Source organism: Pteropus alecto, unplaced genomic scaffold (genome assembly GCF_000325575.1).
Source record: "Pteropus alecto unplaced genomic scaffold, ASM32557v1 scaffold587, whole genome shotgun sequence".
NCBI lineage: Eukaryota > Metazoa > Chordata > Mammalia > Chiroptera > Pteropodidae > Pteropus > Pteropus alecto.
Genome location: NW_006439816.1, coordinates 77,859 through 98,007, shown reverse-complemented (window position 1 = coordinate 98,007; position 20,149 = coordinate 77,859). Strand labels below are relative to the sequence as shown.

General features: G+C 33.6%; 1 protein-coding gene across 1 annotated transcript in view; it reads right to left on the bottom strand.

Moving 5' to 3' along the window:
- Positions 1 to 1,573: 1,573 nt before the first annotated feature.
- CHIC1 (cysteine rich hydrophobic domain 1) overlaps positions 1,574 to 20,149 on the bottom strand; it is a 34,452-nt gene continuing 15,876 nt past the window's right edge. Inside the window, exons 4-6 of the mRNA XM_006917037.3 lie at positions 11,845 to 11,901; positions 11,500 to 11,559; positions 1,574 to 7,711 (exon numbers count right to left, since the gene is read on the bottom strand). Coding sequence (XP_006917099.1) covers positions 7,661 to 7,711; positions 11,500 to 11,559; positions 11,845 to 11,901 — 168 coding nt within the window. The 3' untranslated portion in view covers positions 1,574 to 7,660. The remainder of the gene's footprint in view (positions 7,712 to 11,499; positions 11,560 to 11,844; positions 11,902 to 20,149) is intronic.

The following is a 20,149-nucleotide window of genomic DNA, read 5'->3' as shown; positions in this document are numbered from 1 at the left end:
GTTAATTCTCCCCATTTATCCAGATGAAGACAGAAATACTCAGTTTCTGGGTGTCATATCTACCATGCCTCTCCTAAACGATTTTGCAATATATATTAAGAGCTATAAACGCTTCATACCCTTTCACCAATAATCAATTTACAGGAATCTATCTGAAGGAAATGATCAGATTCAGGTAAAGATTTATGTATAAAGATGCTCATGAAGTCGTTATTTGTAACACTGAAAACAGACTGCAATACCAAACAATGGGAAATGACTAAATTCTGGCATATTCAAACATTGTACAACTATATAATCATAATTTAGTTTCAAAATTACATACCGATATGGGAAAATATGAAATATACAATGTAATTAAAACTTTTTTTAAAAAATGAACTACACACACATAAAAATATTATAAAATTAAAGATATTAAAATAGTAGCAGGTGGTGGGATTATGGAGATTTTTATATTCTCTATACTTGTATTTCTTATATTTTCTAATGGAAGCAAGTGTTTTTTTAATAACAAAGAAAAAATTATCTTAATGGCCATATGAAAGTCCATCCATTAGACCCAAATATAGGTCCTATTAAAGCAAAAACTTAGTTCCGGTTTCACTATCTAAACATATTGCGTGTAACCTAGTTTTGAAATAAGCCTTTTTAAATTTTCTTTTAGATTAATACAATTTTGGTTCAACATAGTGTGAGAAAAGAAAACAATCAGTAGTCCTATCTAAATGACAAAACAGGACAGGTTTTACAGATTCCTACCGAGAGTTCTTATCATGGTTGTATCATTTTGGGCAATATTACCCTTGGAAGATAAGAAGGCAGGTGCTATTTTCGGTGAGTGATCAAAACTTTGTTGAAAAGTTATGCGGTAAAGATTAATTCCAAAATAATGTGTTGCTCCTCTCAGCTTGTGGCTATGTTTCACTAGGTGGAGTTTTTGATGCCACTATTCTATTCGAAGGCCTAACCAGTTCCATAAACAATATCCATCCATCGTCATACACAGAACTTCAAAGGCATAACAATTTGAAATACACTGATGTTATAAAAGCATCTCATTGAAACCCACAATGTCAGAATCAAAGGAGGTTTTAGATATCATCTAGCTCAGGGATCATGATATCAACTGCCTATTATCATCAGATGTCAATAAATGACACAGGTCATTTGTACAAATCGGCAGTTACAAAATAATCATGGGGATGTAACCACCAACAACGAAATTTTTGCCAAGTATCTTCAATACTTCTTGCACTAAAAATTATGCTTATGTAAGATGGAATTCTACTTGTACTTTATTTTTAGAGTTCACAGGTAGACATACAAGGTGAATGCAAAATCATTTAGAAACAAATTCCTACTTAGCCAAATTCCAAACGTTGGGCACAACGAAGGCCCCCGTCCAAGCCAATATATAGCATGAATTATTTACAGGGCCAGACATTACACTAGCAAATGTGGGAAGGATCAATATGCAAAATATAGACTTTTACTTAAAAAGACTTAAGTAATTACCTTATGATGATGAAAACAGGGAAGGAGGAAAGGAAGATCCACCTAAGAACAGCAATTCAATTGATTAACACAGATTTGCACTTTATTGTAATTTTGCATCCTGAGGTAATAAAATTTTACATCTGACAAGTCAACAACGACAGAAGCAGCAGTGAACATTTCAGAGGCAGGTCTCCATTTTGGCACAGCTGTTATGTAGGCTGAGTTCTTCCAGGGGGGCGCTCCAGAACTCAAGGGAGAAACATGAATTCATTCCATAGGCTATGTAACAATACAAGATGCATGAACGTTCTTGGTTTGAATGGACATAGCCACCTTTATTCTTTTCTGGTAAACCTGTCCCAACAGGAATCCTTTGCCGAAAAGTAGAAATTGTAGGTTTTTCACACAGATATTTTGATCACAATGCCTGCTTCTTGGCTACCAGGATTTTCTGTTTTTGCAGCTGAGACTCATATTTATATGTGGTTAGTCCAAGGATGGTGAACTAGCTTGTAGGTTATATAATTTCAAACATTTGTAACTATTTTCAAAGTCTAGGCATTAAAACAATTTTATACTATTTGCCTACTAGAAAAATGGAAAATTAAGAAAATGAAGCCAAGATAAATGGAAACAAAATAAACAAGAATAAAAGGAACATTTGAGAAATTATTGCCTTGACTCATCACGTTGAGTTTATACAAAGAACTACTTTGAGACTCAGAAACTCATATTTACTCCAATGCTAGAACATAATACTTTCCACATTTGCAATCCTATGTGTGTATGTATGTTTTACATATACACACTCAAATAAACTAGCTCAGTTATATAGTTCTGAAACAGAAAAAAATAACTGAAAGCAAATCCCAACCTGAATTTATATAGTTCAATCTAGCAAAACACATGAACACACATAATCTAGCATTTCATTATTTAGGGACTGGGTAGACAACCTGTGGAGAGGGTCAAATAATCTTAGTTCCTTTATAAAAGTGGCTCCTAACACTTTACCAGAAGGATCGCTTTATGTTCTTTCCCCATGTTTTCAAGTATTTTGTTTACTAAATTGCATGTAATAAAAGGCTTTCTCATTTTTTAAATCAGTCAAAAGCATAACTTCCATTTACAACTTCTGATCAATATGTGATAACCAGTGTTAGAACTGAAAAAAATTTTAAGCAAAATGTGCGGAAATTCAATGTCACAGTTGGCCTGTGCGGCAGAAATATTACAGGTAAATGCATCATTTTTAGTATACTTTTTGAAATACTGAGAAAGGTTCAAGGATGCCCTCACTGCTGGTTTATATCCACCTGCTTTTTTCTCCCTAAATGAAATATCAACATAACACAATTACCCATGTTAACACATAGGAGATAGATAACAAAATTTACTACCAAATAGTAAATTAACCGCAACACCCATTCTGTAAGGTTTGACAGAGAAAGAAAACATAACAAAACATAGATTTAAAGGAATTTAGAAATTACAAAATTATGATATCCAGTGTATCTTTCAGTCAACTTCAAAAGGCATGTTAATATATGAAAAGATCCTCAATTCCCCTGTGAGGTAGGTCCAGATTACTGTCCTCACTTGCATAATGAGAACATGAGGTACAGAGGAATTAAGGAACAGAGCTAAGAATTGAACCAACCAGAAATGACTTGGGTTTGAATTCCATAGCACTTTCCTTTCCATCTAATATTATCAATTTGTTCCATCAGGTTTTTTTGAGGATATGGAACTTAATAAGTCACTGAAACAGATATTGGATAGGATATGAAACTCTTTTTGCATCAATGTCAAAGTGAGTCCGCCCGCGTCTCCATTGTTGTCACAGCTATCATTCTTGTCTGGATACGAACTGCATAGTCAGATTCCACATAGGCAAAGTGTACAGACCTCAGTCCTCAGTTCCTAGGGAAACTACATTCATTCTCATGTACTACATAAGGCCGAGGTCTAGCAGGTATCAGGTCTTTGAGTCTCTGTGATAATGAATACACATCAACTAGGAGCCAGCTGGTAACTTAAACTTTTCCTGTGTTCAAGGCACTGCGAGTGTTTCCACCAAGGGTATTCGATCCTAGAAAAATCATTCTGAGATTTTGTAGAGTAAAAATTTCCTAAGGATTCCTGGAATCACAGAATGTTAAGTAATCTCTAATTTTCTGTACAGCTCTAGGTTCAATTTATGATTTTACAGATAAAGACTGACATGTAATTTAAGTGAATTGCTCAGAGCCCATGTTACATCACTTTCTCATAGAACATTTTCTCAGGTTGCCATGATCAAAACGAAGAGGCTGGCTCAGAATCAGGAAAGAGAAATTTGGGGCAAGATAAGGATTATCATCCATCCATCTATCTATCTATCTCATCATCTATTCATCATCATCAGTCTCCATCCTTATTTTTAGTTCAACACACTACATGTACAAGTAATTTTAATAAACCCTATTCATTTTCTGTGGGAAATTTCCTTATAGTTCACCATTTAAAGGAACCTGAACAACTTGACAATTGTTGCAAAATGGATTATTTTTAAAGCAGAATTTTATAGGCATAACAGGACCTATTTCGATGAATTTGAGTCTCATAAAATCAAATTACCAACTTTTTCCACTATGTAAAACTGCTCCAATATAAACAGATGTATATAATTTCCATATCCTCCTGGGTCAAAGCCAATTCTAATGAAATACTGTTCAAGTAGTGAGGTTTGATTTTTGTTAAGTATCAGTTTACTTGTAAACAAAATCAAAATGCTAATGGTTTTTTAAAGTTCTCATACATTTGAAAAAATACTATTTGTTCAAAGGCTTACAAATGTTATGGAACTCCGCTCGATTATTAAAAAAAAGGAAATTTCATTAAAATGGTATAGTACTAAATAATAATACAGTTTGATGAACTGATCAGACATTAGTGTTTATAGGTCATAATAATACGAATAGTATGTCCATTAAATACTTAAGTGGATTTTGGTGGGTCAAAGACCATTGTTGTACCAGAACCATGTTAAATTACATGTTTACTAGCATTCAGATTATACTAGTTATTTAAGTGACTAGTAGTCTTGCGATATTTTGTCACTAATATATCACGTGATTGGGGAAAAATAAGGAAGATGACTTTAAATAAATAAAAGAAATATAATGTGTTAGTGAAATATTCTTATACTTAGTTGAAAAAGATGGTTTTAAGTCTAATGCCTACCAATTCATCCATTCTGCTTCCTTAAACATTAAATGTTATCTTTGTTCAAAAAAGACAAGGCACTTCTCCATCATCTTTTAACATTTGACTATAAGGGTCTCTTTCCTAAATTAACAAAAGGGGTAGAAGGGAACAAAGAGTAGCTGAAAAAGGTCTGAGCTGATTTCATTTTATACAATTTGGGTGTTTCAAGGGGTAACAGGGGTGGAGATGTATAAGGGGAAGTTAGAGAAAGACCAGTTTTAACTTGTAACCTCAAAGCTTTGTGAGATTTATATACTTTGGAAAATAAATGTTATTTTCTCTGGAAAGAACCACAGCAGTTTTCATAAAGGAATATTGTGCAACAAAGAATTTCAAAATTACTTTCTTCAACCCAAAAACAACTTCCACAAAAATATTTTACTAACTTCATGAAAAATATCCAAGTATATTCTATCTTGAGGATTAAAGAGAAAAAAGTCAATGGGGGAGAAATTAACGACCACAGTGTGCTCTGTCATTTTAGCTTCGACTGTTGCCAATTTCATAGAAAAGATAACAGTCCCTCCCAAAGCACTCCCAAATACCCAAATGCTAACCAGCCCAGTCTGAAAGAAAATAGTTAGAAAAAAAAACCAGTCATACAAGAAAGAAAAAAACAAACAGTATTTTCTGAGTATTTCAAGAAAATAAAATGAGTCAACCAGCCTAATGATCAATAAAATAATAAATTTAAGAGCAATTAGAGTAAGTTTTAAAATTAAGTTTACACATGCTGGCAAATGGTTTTTATAACAAATACTCTGTAGCTTGAATTCTACTCTGTGTCCAGATGCACTCTGTTCCTATCTCAATATTTATATCATGGAAACGATTCACCACTTTCTGCTGTTCTTTGAGCAAAGCCAAGTGTGATTTATACATGGTAAAAAAAAAGGTTACTATGACCACCGCATGGCTAAATTCTAAGTTTATTAAAAATGAGATTTTATGGGTAGACACTTAAAAATAATTATTCTGTCAGTGATAATCAGAAATTTTGTACTATTCTACAAACAAGTTTTGGTATTAAACTATCACAGTTTGAAGCATCAACCTGTTATTAGCCGGAACATAAACCACAGATACAATTTTCCGTGACCTTAGCTATGAAACAAGAAGTTTGGTATGCATATTCAGCAGTTTCCACCTTGTCTATAAAAATACACCTTCGATTGTACAACAGACAGACAATATATGAAAAGTTAAGAGATGCTGGGTGGCTGGGTGGCTGAGGACAATGGCGCTGCTCTACAGAGGGAAGTGACTATATTATAGTCACATATCAAGTAGTGTCTCTTTTTTCCCTCTTCTTTTACTGGATTTCAAATTAGGCATAAAATTGAAAAGCGGCTTAAAAGGCTTAACCTTGGATGAAGAAATGATTGTTCTCTCCACTGGGATGAATGTTTGCCTAAAAAAGTTTACTGAAAGCAGTAAGAGTAAGATGATAAATAAAATATTATTCGGTCCCAGATACTTCTATATTTAGCACTAGGAATTACAAATAATGCCTATATACAGGCATACATTTGTGGTTGAATTAACACAATACGAAGCTTTGATTATGCTAATTCAAATTCTAGAACAATTACAGTGTGATGCTCTCATTTGAATTATGAAGGAAAAATGAAAAGGCTACATTTGTCGTGAATTTATAAACTAAAATACTTTGGTTTAAATACTTGTCTTTCCTCATTAATAACAGCCAAATGTTTAAAAAGAGATCTTCAAAAATAAGATTAAGAATATTGAATCGGTTATAATTCAGCCACTACATATTTTCAATTAGCTTTCCCTCTTTCCCAAAGTAGAGTATCACAACTCCAGAAAGGTGTTGTTAGCAGTGGCTTTCTTGACACCAACCAAGTCATTTGAAATCTTGAAACACTCCTTACAGGTCATAACTGTGTGTATTTTCGAATGAGGAAAAGGAAACATGAAGGGAAGTAAACGAAGATAGCGAGGTTGTGAAATGTGTCAGATGTCAAATGAATTCCTTTGGGGGTAAGAGTGGGGTACGAAATGGGAATTACTGAATTAAATGGAAAAAATAAGGTTCTGGGTTTCAGGTGCATTGAAGAATATCTCAGACGATAATTTCGATTTCAATCAAATCATTACAAAGGGCAACCTGGCCCTACACCTGAAATTTTTAACATACTTATTACGGCTTTGCCATAAAACAGCATGTTAACAGTCTATATTGAAAAGGATGCTTGCAAACTTCATTCATATTAAAATCTATGCAGAATTGTTGGCAATACAGCAAGAGTAATATTACATTCTGTAAACCATGGCATATCACATTTTACATTACGCAAAGAGACAATATTTACAAGTCTTTAGGAGTTTAAATATTTTATCCACTAACATAAGTGATAATTTAGCAAAGTGCAGGACAAAACCATTGCTATTAATTGCATGTCCTTTAAAAGCAGGTAAAGGTAAAATCATTTCTAAAAGCTACCAAAAGCTTATTCATGTGTGTCCAATAGGGGATTGCAGAGCATTAAAGAAGCCTAGAAAAATGATGCATATTTAGAAACACTGAGTATGAAAATTATAAGGCAGCATGCTCAGAACAAGTTTTTGTTTTTTAAACACCAGCACTGATGTTTTATCTTTAACGGCAACTATATATATACACACACACACACATATGTGTATATATATATGTATGTGTGTGTATTTATTTAAAAATTGAGAGTGCAAAACACAAACCTCACCTAACAAAAAAAAATGTGCAAATTTTCTTCTTAAACCAACACAAATAAAAGTGTGAGCAGAATACTCTACCATTATAAAGAATAAGTTGAACACAGCAAAGGAGACCATCTTCATTCCAAAATCATCTACAAGGCACTAAGGGTAGGAAATGACAGGTAACACAGAAATGACTGAATAAAATTCCTCAGTCAGGTCGGAATATGGGATATTTTGGTAGGAATTCTATTAGTATTACCTGCAAAATAAAAACAAATAAGAACATATTGACAAAGTAATTTTCATTTGCTATAACGTATATAACCCAGAAAGTCTATAATCATTTTTCACAGGACTGTATCTTGGTCATATACTAAAAGGTAAGTGAAATATAAAAAACAATTATAAAAAGTACTTACTACACGTTTTCATTAGATTGGCAAATATAACTTACTGTAGCTAATAGTTTTTATTACCTGATTTACAATAACTATTTGTTTAGGAGCAGAAAAGTAAACCCCATTACATTATGTCCTTCCTCACTTTCTCTGTCCCCTTTTTAAGCAAAGTTTAAGGGATTAAAATTTTGCTATATAGATTAGAAAAAATACCTTCATCTATATTACATCTATGTATTTTTCATCTAAAGCTGCTGATATTGGTTGAGTATTACTATCTCTTATAAGCTGTTTGTAAAAAAAGCAATAAAGTGTCCAAATAGATTGATTAAAACATTTTAATTAAAGGTTTAGAAATATGATAATAATAACCTAAGATATTTATAAATGTATAAATTTAATATATAAATTTATAATAGTTCATATAAGCCTTTATCTATAGTAGATTTTAGATTTGTGGTCATTTGTACCATTTTTTTCCAAAAGTATTCAAAATGGGTAAAGATAACAGAATAATTCTTATTTATGAGATGAAAATAGAGTGTTTATTGTGAACTATATACTACATGTCAGCAACCTGAAGCTTGGATAAATTTCATATTCTTCTCAAGGTTAATGATATTGAATTTATCACATTGGCTATATGTGAATTTATGTTTTGGGATTAAGACTGCATAGCTTTCAGAAAAAAACAAAAACAAAAACAGAAACTATGGTTTCTTCCCCAAAAGTTAAATGTCAGCTGACTAAAAAGAACGAGGAAAATGAATCCAGAATTTAGAAGTCAATTCCCGTATTATGCAAGTTTTGACAAGATTAAATTTGGAAATATTTTGTTTAACAGCAGCTGTGTCCATCACCATATGCAATTGTTTGCACCTAAGTTATAAGAAGATTAAGGTTGTGCTATATTTTCATCTAAACATAACTGGCTGAGATTTTTCTAACATTGAAAGAATTGCTAGCTTTCAAGATATATTTTTTTAACTTTTAAAAATTAAGTTTATTGGGGTAACATTGGTTAATACAATTATATAATTTTCAGGTGTACATTATAATTTGACATCTGTATATTCTATTGTGTGTTTGCCACCCAAAGTTCACTTCCTTTATAGCATAGCGGTTAGACATTTATAGAATCTACTAAGTAATTCCCCCCATTCAATCTAGTACCCACCTGGCACCAAACATAGTTATTACAATATTACTGACCATATTCCCTATGCTCTATTTTATATCTCTATGATTATTTTATAACTGCCAATCTGTACTTCTTAATCTCTTCACCATTTTCACCCAGCCCCACAATCCCCCTCTTTGTAGCAACCATCAGTTTATTCTCTGTATCTGAGTCTGTTTGTTTCATTTTGTTCTTTAGATTCCACATATAAGTGAGATCATATGATATTTATCTTTCTCTGACTTATTTCACTTAGCATAATACTCTCTAGGACCATTCATGTTGCTGCAAATGGTAAGGATTGCATTCTTTTTTATGGCTAGATACTATTCCATTGTATATATAAACCAACTCTTCTTTATCCAATCATTTATTGATGGGCACTTAGGTTGCCTCTATATCTTGGCTAGTGTAAATAGCACTACAGTGAACATAGGGGTGCATATAGCTTTTTGAATTAGTGTTTTGAATTTCTTCAGATAAATACCCAGAAGTGGAACTGCTATGTCATAATGTAGTTCTATTTTTAATTTTTGAGGAACCTCCAAACTCTTTTCCATAGTGGCTGTACCAATTTGCAGTCCCACCAGCAGTGTATGAGGGTTCCTTTTTCTCTGCATCCTCTCCAGTATTTGTTATTACTTGTCCTGTTGATTATAGCTATCCTAACAGGTGTGAGATAGTATCTCATTCTGGTTTTGATTTGTATTTCCCTAATAGTTAGCGATGTTGAGCATCTTTTCAAATATTTGTTGGCCATTTGTATGTCCTCTAGGGAGAAGTCTGTTCAGGTCTTCTTCCCATTTTTTGATTGCATCATTTGTTCAAGATATTTTATGTTGGCTACAAATCTAAAGAAGGTGGAAGGACACCTCTATATCCCAACTGACAAAAGTTCAGGCTGAATGGTACTGGCATAAAAACAGAATAGAGAGTCCAGAAATAAATCCACACTTATATGCTTACTTAATGTATGACAAAATAGGCAAGAATATACAATGGGGTAAAGATAGTCTCTTTGATAAATGGTGCTGGGAAAATTGGACAGAGACACGGTAAAGAAAGAAACTGGACTACCTTCTTCTACCATATACAAGAGAGACTTAAATGTAAGATATGAAACCATAAAATTCCTAGAAGAAAACAGGCAGTAAACTCTCTGAAGCTGCTCTTAGTAATATTTTTGGGGGGATATATCTACTCAGGTAAGGGAAACAAAAGAAAAAATAAACAAATGGGACTACATCAAACTAAAGTTTTTGCACAGCAAAGGAAACTGTGAACGAAACAAAAAGACAACCTACTGAATAGAAGATATTTGCGAATTACATCCGATAAAGGGTTAATATCCAAAATAGATAAAGAACTCTTATAACTTACCACCACCACCAATAACAAAACATTTGGATTAAAAAAGGGCAGAAGACCTTAACAGACATTTCTCCAAACAAGACGTACGGATGGCCAACAGACATATGAAAAGATGCTCAAGGTCACTAATCATCAGAGAAATGCAAATTAAAACCACAATGAGATCACCTCACACCTGTCAGAATGGCTGTCTTCAATAAATCAAAAAACAACAAGTGTTGGCGAGGATGCGGAGAAAAGGGAACCCTCACACACTGTTGGTGGGATTGCAAATGGGTACAGCCACTATGAAAAACAGTCTGGAGGTTTCTCGAAAAATTAAAAATGGATATACCTTTTGACCCAGCAATTGCTCTTCTGGGTATTTAGTCAAAGAAAACCAAAACAATAATTTGTAAAGATCTATGCACCCCTATGTTCATGGCAGCACAATTTATAATAGCCAAGATATGAAAGTAACCTAAATGCCCATCAACAGAAGACTGGATAAAGAAGTTATGGTTCATATGTACAGTGGAATATTATTCAGCCATTAAAAAAAAATGAAATCCTATCATTTGCAACAACATGGATGACCCTAGAGGTTATTATGCTGAGTGAAATAAGTCAGACAGAGAAAGATAAATGCCATATGATTTTACTTATATGCGGAATCTAAGGAACAAAAAGGACAAACTAATTTAAAACAGACCCACAAATATAGAGGACAATCTGGTGATGGACAGAGAGGAGGGAGGGTTGGAGGCTGGGAGAATGGGCTGAAGGGTTAAAGAAGTACAAATTAGTCAGAGGGATGGGGAGCACGGCACAGGGAATGCAGTCAGCATTAATATATTGGCTAGGTGGACGGCCAGGGGAGGGAGGGAGCAATTAGGGGGATCGTTTTATAAAGTATATAAATGTCTAACCAATGTACTGCATGCTTGAAACAAATAAAAGTTTAAAGAAAAGAAAAATGGAAAAGTTATGAGACTAAAAAAAAAAGTTCAGGCTGAGGAGAAAAATGGTAGACAATTTGACAAATCATAAGTCTAGTAAAATGCAATAACAATTAGAATGGAATCCAAAAAGTTTAAGAAAAAGCAACTTCATACTTACATATTCCATCATATTGCTAGTTTCACATTTCCTTTTAGTCAACTTCCAGTGCAAAGCAAGCTAAAAAAGTATAGTTTGTTAAAAATTTTGCTATCAATTTATACTAATTATTACATTTGAATAAATCACTGAAAATAACCCAGCAATAAGTATAAGATCCAAAACACAGCATTTTCAAATACCTTGTAAATAACATACATTAAAAAATTTAAAGACCTAAAGAATATGCATTAAAAATTGAGTATTAATTCTCAAATCCATTCTTTGGGCCTGAAAAATTCTCATTTTTCAATTTAATAATACAAATACATGAATGAGGGCACTTATTTGCTTAAACTTTCTTACCTTGTGATATAATCTGTTATTTTCCCATTCTAATAACTTCTGAACTGATCTTCTGGTCTAAGAGGAAGAATCAAGACTTTGTTATAAGATGAATTGAGGAGCTTTGTAAACTATGTGTATCTATAGTTTTTTGCTTACTTGTAAGATCTCATTATTTTCTCCTCTTGTTTTTCTATTAGAAATCAAGAAAAATGCAATGTAACTGACAGAAACTGCCAAAAGAGGGTGGTTAATATACTTCTATAATAAGATCTTCCTCTCTCATATATATATATATATATACACACATGCACACACACGGGATTTTAATATATGTGTTGCAAAATTAAATATATAGAAATTACTAATACTGCTAGTAGTTCATTTATGGACCTAATCTACATTTTAATATACCTTTTCACAGGGTTACTTTTTCAATGTACATGCAATGTGCCAGGCTAATCTGATTCCTCACATAAAATTTCCTATCAGAGCTCCTAACACAACGCCTGGCACATAGTAGTCCATTAATGTCTATAAGTACAATAAAGCAAGCCAACATGTATTGGAATTTCCACTGAATAGAACATGTTAAAAACCGTGAGGCAGAAAACTTGTATTTAGAGGAAAAAAAATAAACAAGAGAAGCAGAACTATAGTAAACAGGACAGAGGCTGAGTGTCTCCATTTGGAGTAAGAAAAGTTTGCAAAACCTTCAAAAACATTAAAATAAAATATTACTAGGCATTTTTGATTATTATTTTAAGAGTTTTATAAGGTTTCTAATAAAAAAAAAGGCTAGTAGGAATTGTTAAATTTTGAAACTGCTCCCTAAAATTAAATGATGTACAAATTAGAGTTTATCTGAAATGATTTCCAAAGCACTAACATAAGAAACCATTCTCTGTAAGTTCAACTAAGTAAGTTAACGACCAATAGCAATTGTTTTCAGCTCATTTACAGCGGGCCAGATCAGTGACAATGGTGGCTAGAGCTTACTGTGGGGCCACTGTACTTGATAGAATCTCTAAACAAAATCAGATAGTCAACAAATAGAGACTGAACTAATAATTATAAATCTTTCCACAAAGAAGAATCCAGGCCCAGATGGCTTCAACGATGAATTCCACCAAACAGTTAAAGAGGAAATAATACCATGAATATTGACACAAAATACTAGCAGGCTGAATCTACCAGCATATGAAAAAGATTATATATCATAACCAAGTGGAATTTATCCCAGGAATACAACATAAATTGATGTAGTACATTATATTAATAGAAAAAAGGACAGAAACCGCATGATCATCTTAAGATTTAGAAAGATCCTCAAGATTCAGAAAAAGCACTGGACAAAAATCCAATACCTATTCATGACAAAAATCCTAATTTCCTAATAGGAATAAAAGGAAACTTCCTCAACCTGATAAAGGGCATCCATGTTAAATCTACAGATACCATGATTCTTAATGGAAGGAGACTAAATGTTTTCCTTCTAAGATTAGGAACAAGACAAAGACATCTCCTCCCACTGCTTTTATTCAACACTGTATTAGAAGTTATAACCGGGCAATTAGACAAAAACAAGAAATAAAAGGAATCTAGATTGGAAAGGAAAAAGTGAAACCACTTTCATTTGTGGACATCATGATCTTGTATAGAGAAAACCTTAAGAAATCCACTAAGACATTATTAGAACTGATAAGTTGAGCAAGGTTGCAGGAAACAAGATTGGTGTAGGTAGAAATGTGGACCACGTGATCTAACTCCCTGCAGTTACACCTGTGAATATATTATTTTATGTTTCAAAAGGGACACAATGCAGTTAAAGTTATTAATGGTTTGGTTTTAAAACAGGGAGATCATCATGGATTATTTTGGTGGACCCAAAGTAATTTCCTGAGCCTTTAAAAGCAGAGAACTTTTTCTGGCTGATAGAGGGATAGTCAGAAGGGTCTGAAGCACAAAAAGAACTCAAACCACCACCGCTGGCTTTAAGATGGTAAGGGCCACACGTAATCTATAAAAAGGAAATAATTTCTGCCAAAACCTGAATGAGCTTAGAAGCAAATTCTTTTCTAGAATCTACAGAAAGGAATGCAGCATTGCCAGCACCTTGATTTTGCCCTTGTGAGATCCTAGTAAGAAAACCCTATTGAGCCACATTGTGCCTCGCTGTACCTCGCTGTGCCCCGCTGTGCCCCGTGCCTTTACATTTGACTGTAAAATAATAAAAGGGTGTTGTTTTAAGCTATCAGGTTTGTAGAAACTGGTTACACTAGATGGAAAAGTAACACAAGGATGGAAAAGTAATATAAAGGTCAATTGTATTTCTATACACTAGGAAAGAACAATCTAAAAGGAAAGTAAAGACCAATTCCACTCATAAAAGAAATAAAATATTTAGGAATAAATGTAACAAAAGAAGTATAAGACTTGTAAACAGAAACTAAAAACACTGCTAAAATAAGTTAAAGAACAGGGAAATAAATGGAAAGATATTGCATGTTCAGGAATTGCAACACTCATGTAATATAGCATTTACAACAAATGGTGCTGGGACAGTTAGATGTCCAAAATAATAATAATAATAATTCGAAACCCTATCTCAAACCATGCACAAAATTAACTCAAAATGGATCGAAGACTGAATTGTAAGAGGTGTGAAACTAAAACAAGTAGAAAACATAGGAGTAAATAAATGTTTGTGCGAAGTTACGCAAAGCCCTCTTAGATATGATGCACAAAGCGCAAGCCAGAAACATTTAAAAGCAATAAATTTGAATTAATCGAAATGAAAAACTTGGGTCAAAGATACCATCAAGAGAGTGAGAGCCCTTCCTGAATGGCCATGTGACGACATTAGAGAAATTTGTCACCTGGAGACAGCTGGTAAGCTGACCAGTAGTAGCAAGGACAGTCGGTGAAATAGTCTTGAGATTTATCAAAGAGCTTACAACAGATCGAGAAGCATTTATTCAATAGAATCTATGAAAAATAGGTAAGAACAATGGGAGACCTTGGTATTAGAGCTAGCCACTATACCCATATCTCTACTACTCTACCTCGTGAAAGAACTGTTTTAGCAAACTTGGGATCTGAGTGGCAGGTAGTCTCCCTATCTCCCAGCTCCCTGGAGTCAAATGGCTCTTCTGGGTAGTTTTGTTAGATGGTGAAAATAGGCAGATCCCATTTTCCACAGCTCTGTGTTGTAGAAGGCCTATATTAAATGGGTGTTAACAGCAAGGCTGCATCCACTTCTCTACCCTCAACTTCTGCCAAAACTGGCAGGACATCTGGTGAAGAGTGCGGCTCCCTTTTCTGACACATCTGTGTTATGGGAGAGCTGATATACTTGGCTTGACGACTGAGTTGCAGTTTCTATCTTCCCAGCTTCCTAGGGCAGATGTATTCTGGGTAGATTTGACAAATAGTGAATATTAGCAGATCCTATCTTCCCTGCGTCTGAGCTAAAAACAAATCCACGGCTAACATCATACTAAATTGTGAAAGGCTGAAAGCTTTTTCTTTAAGACAGGAAGTAGACGATGGTCACCTTTGCCACTTCTATTCAATGTATTACTGGAAATGCTAGACAGAGCAGTTAGGCAAGAAAAGAAATAAAGGGCATCCAAATCAGAAAGAAAGAAGTAAAGTCATTTCTGTTTATAGGTGAGATTATCTTATGTGTGGAAACCCCTAAAGAATCTACAAAAAGTCTGTCAGAGCTAACAAATTCAGCAATGTTTCAGGATACAAAATCAACATGCGAAATTCAGTTGTATTTCCAAAGAACAGCGAACAATTCAAAAAAGAAATTAAGGAAACAATTATATTTATAATAGCATCAAAAAGAATAACATACTTAATAAAGTTAAGCAAGGAGGTGAAAGATTGGTACACAGAAAACTATAAAATATTGCTGAAAGAAATTAAAGACCAAAATGTGAAGACATCCTGATTTCATAGATTAGAAGACTTAATATTGTTATAACAATGACATTATCCAAAACGATCTATGGATTCCATGTAATCCTTATCAGAATCCTGGTGACATTTTTTGTAGAAATAGAAAAACCAATCTTAAAATTCATATGGAATCTCAAGAGACCTCTATTAGCTAAAACAATCTTGAAAATGAACAAATTTTCTTATTTGTTCACATTCCTGATTTCAAAGCCTACCACAAAGCAGCAGTAACCAAAAAAATATGCTACTGGCATAAAGACAGACATATAGACCACTGGAACAGAATAGAGAGCCCAGAAGTAAACTATCAAATACATGGTCAACTGATTTTCAACAAGAGTGCCAACCATTCAATGGAGGAAAAGGACAGTCATTTCAATAAATGCTGCAAGGATACTGGATATCCATCCGCAAAAGAATTAAGTTGGATTTTAAGCTTACAGCATATACAAAAATTGACTCAAAATGGGTCAAAGAACTAAACATAAGAGCAAAAACCATAAAAGTCTTAGAAGAAAACATAGGAGACCATCTTCGCGACATTAGATTTTTCAATAATTTCTTGAATATGATACCAAAAAGCAGAGGCAAAAAAGGGGAAAATAGTTTAATTAGACTTTATCAAAATTAACAACTTGTATGCATCAAATGACACTATCAAGAGAGTGAAAAGACAATCTACAGAATCGGAGAAAATATTTGCAATTCATATATCTCATAAAGGATTAATAACAAGAATATATGGACTCCCACAACTCAACAATAAACAATCTAGTTACAAAATGGGCAAAGTAAGTACCTGATATACAAATGGCCAATAAGCAAATGTAAAAATGTTTAACATCACTAGTCATTAGGGAAATATAAATCAAAACCACAGTGAAATACCACTTCACACCCATTACGGTGGCTATTATTAATAAAATGAAAAATAATGAATGCTGGTAAGGATCTGGAGAAACTGGAATCCTTGTACATTGCTTATGGGAATGTAAAATGGTACTGCTCCAATGGAAAATGGTTTTGTGGCTCCTCAAAAAGCTAGACAATTATCATATAATTCAGAAATTCTATTCCTAGATATATACCCAATGGAATTGAAACCAAGGACTTGAATAGATGCTTGTATGGCAATGGTGAATGCAGTGTTATTTACAATAGCCTAAAGGTGGAAAGAATTCATATGTCCATCAACAGATGAGTGGAGAAACGATATATTGTATATACATAGAATGGACTGCCATTTAGTCATAAAAAGGAATAAAGTTCTGAAACATGCTATGATATAGAGATGAACTTTGAAGACATTATGCTAAGAGAAATAAGCTAAGTGAAATAATGCCAGGACATATATGGAATTATTCTACTTATATGAGGTATCTAGGATAGGTAAATGTGTAGAGACGGAAAGTAGATTAGAAGTTACCAGAGCCTGAGAGGAGGGGAAACAAGGAGTTATTACTTATAATGGCTAAAACGTTTCTGTTGGGGTAATGGAAAAGATTTGGAAATAGATAGTGGTAATGGTTACACAACACTGTGAATATAATTAATGCAACTGAATAGTACATTTAAAGATGTTTAAAATGCTAAATTTTATGTTATGTGTATTTTACCACAATAGAAAATTTTCAAAAATTCCAGTACATACTAGAAATCAAGAAAGAATGTCATCAGCTGACCAAAAATATATGGAGTTTCTGCATGACAGATGATCCTACACTGAAATAAAAAGAATAAACTCAAAAAATTAAAGGTTGACTGCTGAATCTTCTTATGGAGGTATAGAAGCCTGGAAAAGAAGCAAAGATGGATTAGAAGTAACTTTAAATGGGCACAGCAAGGAGGACACATGCACAAAAACAGGAATTCAGATTTTCACAATAAAGGAATTTAACATGCCATGCTATATCAGAAATAAAAAAGAATTAAAGGAAATTATGCTGCCAATGTCTCATTAACTAGAGAATATCTACAAGGAGACAGAATTAAAAAGAACCAAATGAAATTCTAGAGTTGAGGAGTACAATAATGGAAAAAAACAGTATAAAGGCACAAAAGTACATTTGAAGTGGAAGAATAATCAATGAACTTGAAGACAGATCAAAAGATATTACAAAATATCAAGAGCACAAAGAAAACACAATGATGAAAACTAAACACAGCCTCAGAGAAATGTTAGACATCATTAACTATACCAATATACCTCTATTGAGAGTACCGGGAAAAGACAAGAGCAAAAGTAAAACAGAAGAAAAATTTAATGAAATAATAGCTGAAAATTTCCCCAATTTAATGAAATATATTTATTTACACATCCAAGAGGCTCAAGAGACTCTAAGTAGCATAAACTCAAGGAGATTTATAGTAGAGACGCCACAATACAAATAGAAAGCCATGGAAAAATAGGAAATCTTGAAAACAGAAAGATGAAAAACGATTCATCACTTACAAAGAATTTACAATAAGATTAATTGCTGACTTGTCATTAGAAACAACATAAGGCAGATGACAGTAGAACAATAAATTGAAAGCAATGCAAAGAAAAAATACTGTCAGCAAACAACCTTAGATGCATCAAATTAACTTAAAAATGAAGGAGGTCAATTTAGGCATGTAAGGAGCTTAAAAGTTGTCTCTCCTGCCCACACGACAAGGAAAAAACTCTGAACCTGAAAATCAACAACTCCCCTTAGATATGTCAGAGAAGTGAGGTCACAGGACACATCATCGCCTCCCAAATTGAAAAGACAGACAGATGGACACAAAGAAGTACAATTTACCAGAGTAGAAATGCAGGAGAGGGAAACTGTGAGAACCAGGAATAGGGTAGCAGAACTTGAACTTTAACTGATGAACTGTTGTAAGTTCAATGGGGACAAGTTTCAGAGTTAAAAATTCTGAGGGGGCCTAGTCTTGCAGGAGACACCCACACTTTTATGAGTTTTATTACATGGAGCCCTATCAGGTTCTCACTGCAATTGGAGAAAAATCCTCTAATCCTTCCAGCAGTAGGGGAAAAGCAAACACTTCCAAATATGCCCAGAACATTCTGTTCATAACAAATCCTACTCTCAGGAGAAACTACTGTACCAGAGCCTAACCTACTGAGGTTTTTACCAGAGCCTAACAAATCTTGAGGAAGGGAAATACACAACTCCAGCATCCCCTAGCCTTCCTGTCCAACCTAAAGGGGAAAATAAAACAAAAGAAAATCGAGAAGCACTTGTAGATGGAGAGCCCAGGAGCACAGGCTCACTAAAAAACGTAGGCCACATCACAGTACTATAGAACACTCTTGGTGCCCCAAAACCTTACCACTATGTCAATAAGGCTTCTACATTATAATACAGGAATGCAACTGAAAGATGGTATCTAACAAGTCTCTAGGAAAATCCAAAGAAAATAGGCCAGAAAAAACAAGGACACAGGGGAAACTTTAGCCTCTAACACTGACAGCTCCAACAAATAGCAAACACAGCCAGGCAAGCATAAAATCTCACTTTAAAGGCCTATTGCTTCTCTCTATTACAGTCCCTGTGGTGCAGGTGTTAATAAATATGCCAAGGGTAAACAGTTCATCAGAAAAAAAGATAGATCCTGGATAACATTCAAACGAAAAAATCCGTTAAGTAATTGAAATTGGCTGTATTTGGATGATGAAAATCCAAATCACAATGAATGCACATTGAGGCTTTAAAAATAATGGGGATAGATAGGAGTTATAGATTGGTAACTTCTAAAAGACAGACATGAAAATCTGAGAAAGAAATTTATTATCATTTTTTTTAACTTATAGAAAGCCATTTGAGAACACTGTGCATTCTATGACAAACAATAAACTAAGCTCTACTGAAAGTAAAGCTCTAAGCTACCAATAGTTAACAAGGGAATCAACAAAATGTTTAACTTTTCCTTTCGAAAGGAGGGCAAGAGAAAAGATGAAAGAAAAATATATTAAGTACTTCTTAGGAATATTTTCGGCCTTCATGAAATCACTGCACCACTAATTATACCTACACAAGGTGCTGTGATTTTGAATATGGTTCACAGGCTAAAGTTTCCCCTGTGTCCTTGTTTTTTCTGGCCTATTTTCTTTCGGTAGGTTAATTATTATTTAAAAGTTTAAATGAAATCATCAGTGTAGTACAGGAAAAAGAAATTTAGGTAAAATAAATTAAATTTCCTCATTGGCATCAATTAAAAAGTTTAAAGATATCTTCACACTGGGGAAAACACATTTGAAGAGTAAAATAAAATTTTAAAGAAGATGAGATTAAGATAATAGTCTTAAATTCACGAACTAACTAGCAATGTCATGTTGGAATGTTGTTTCATGTCCAAAACAGCAGGATTC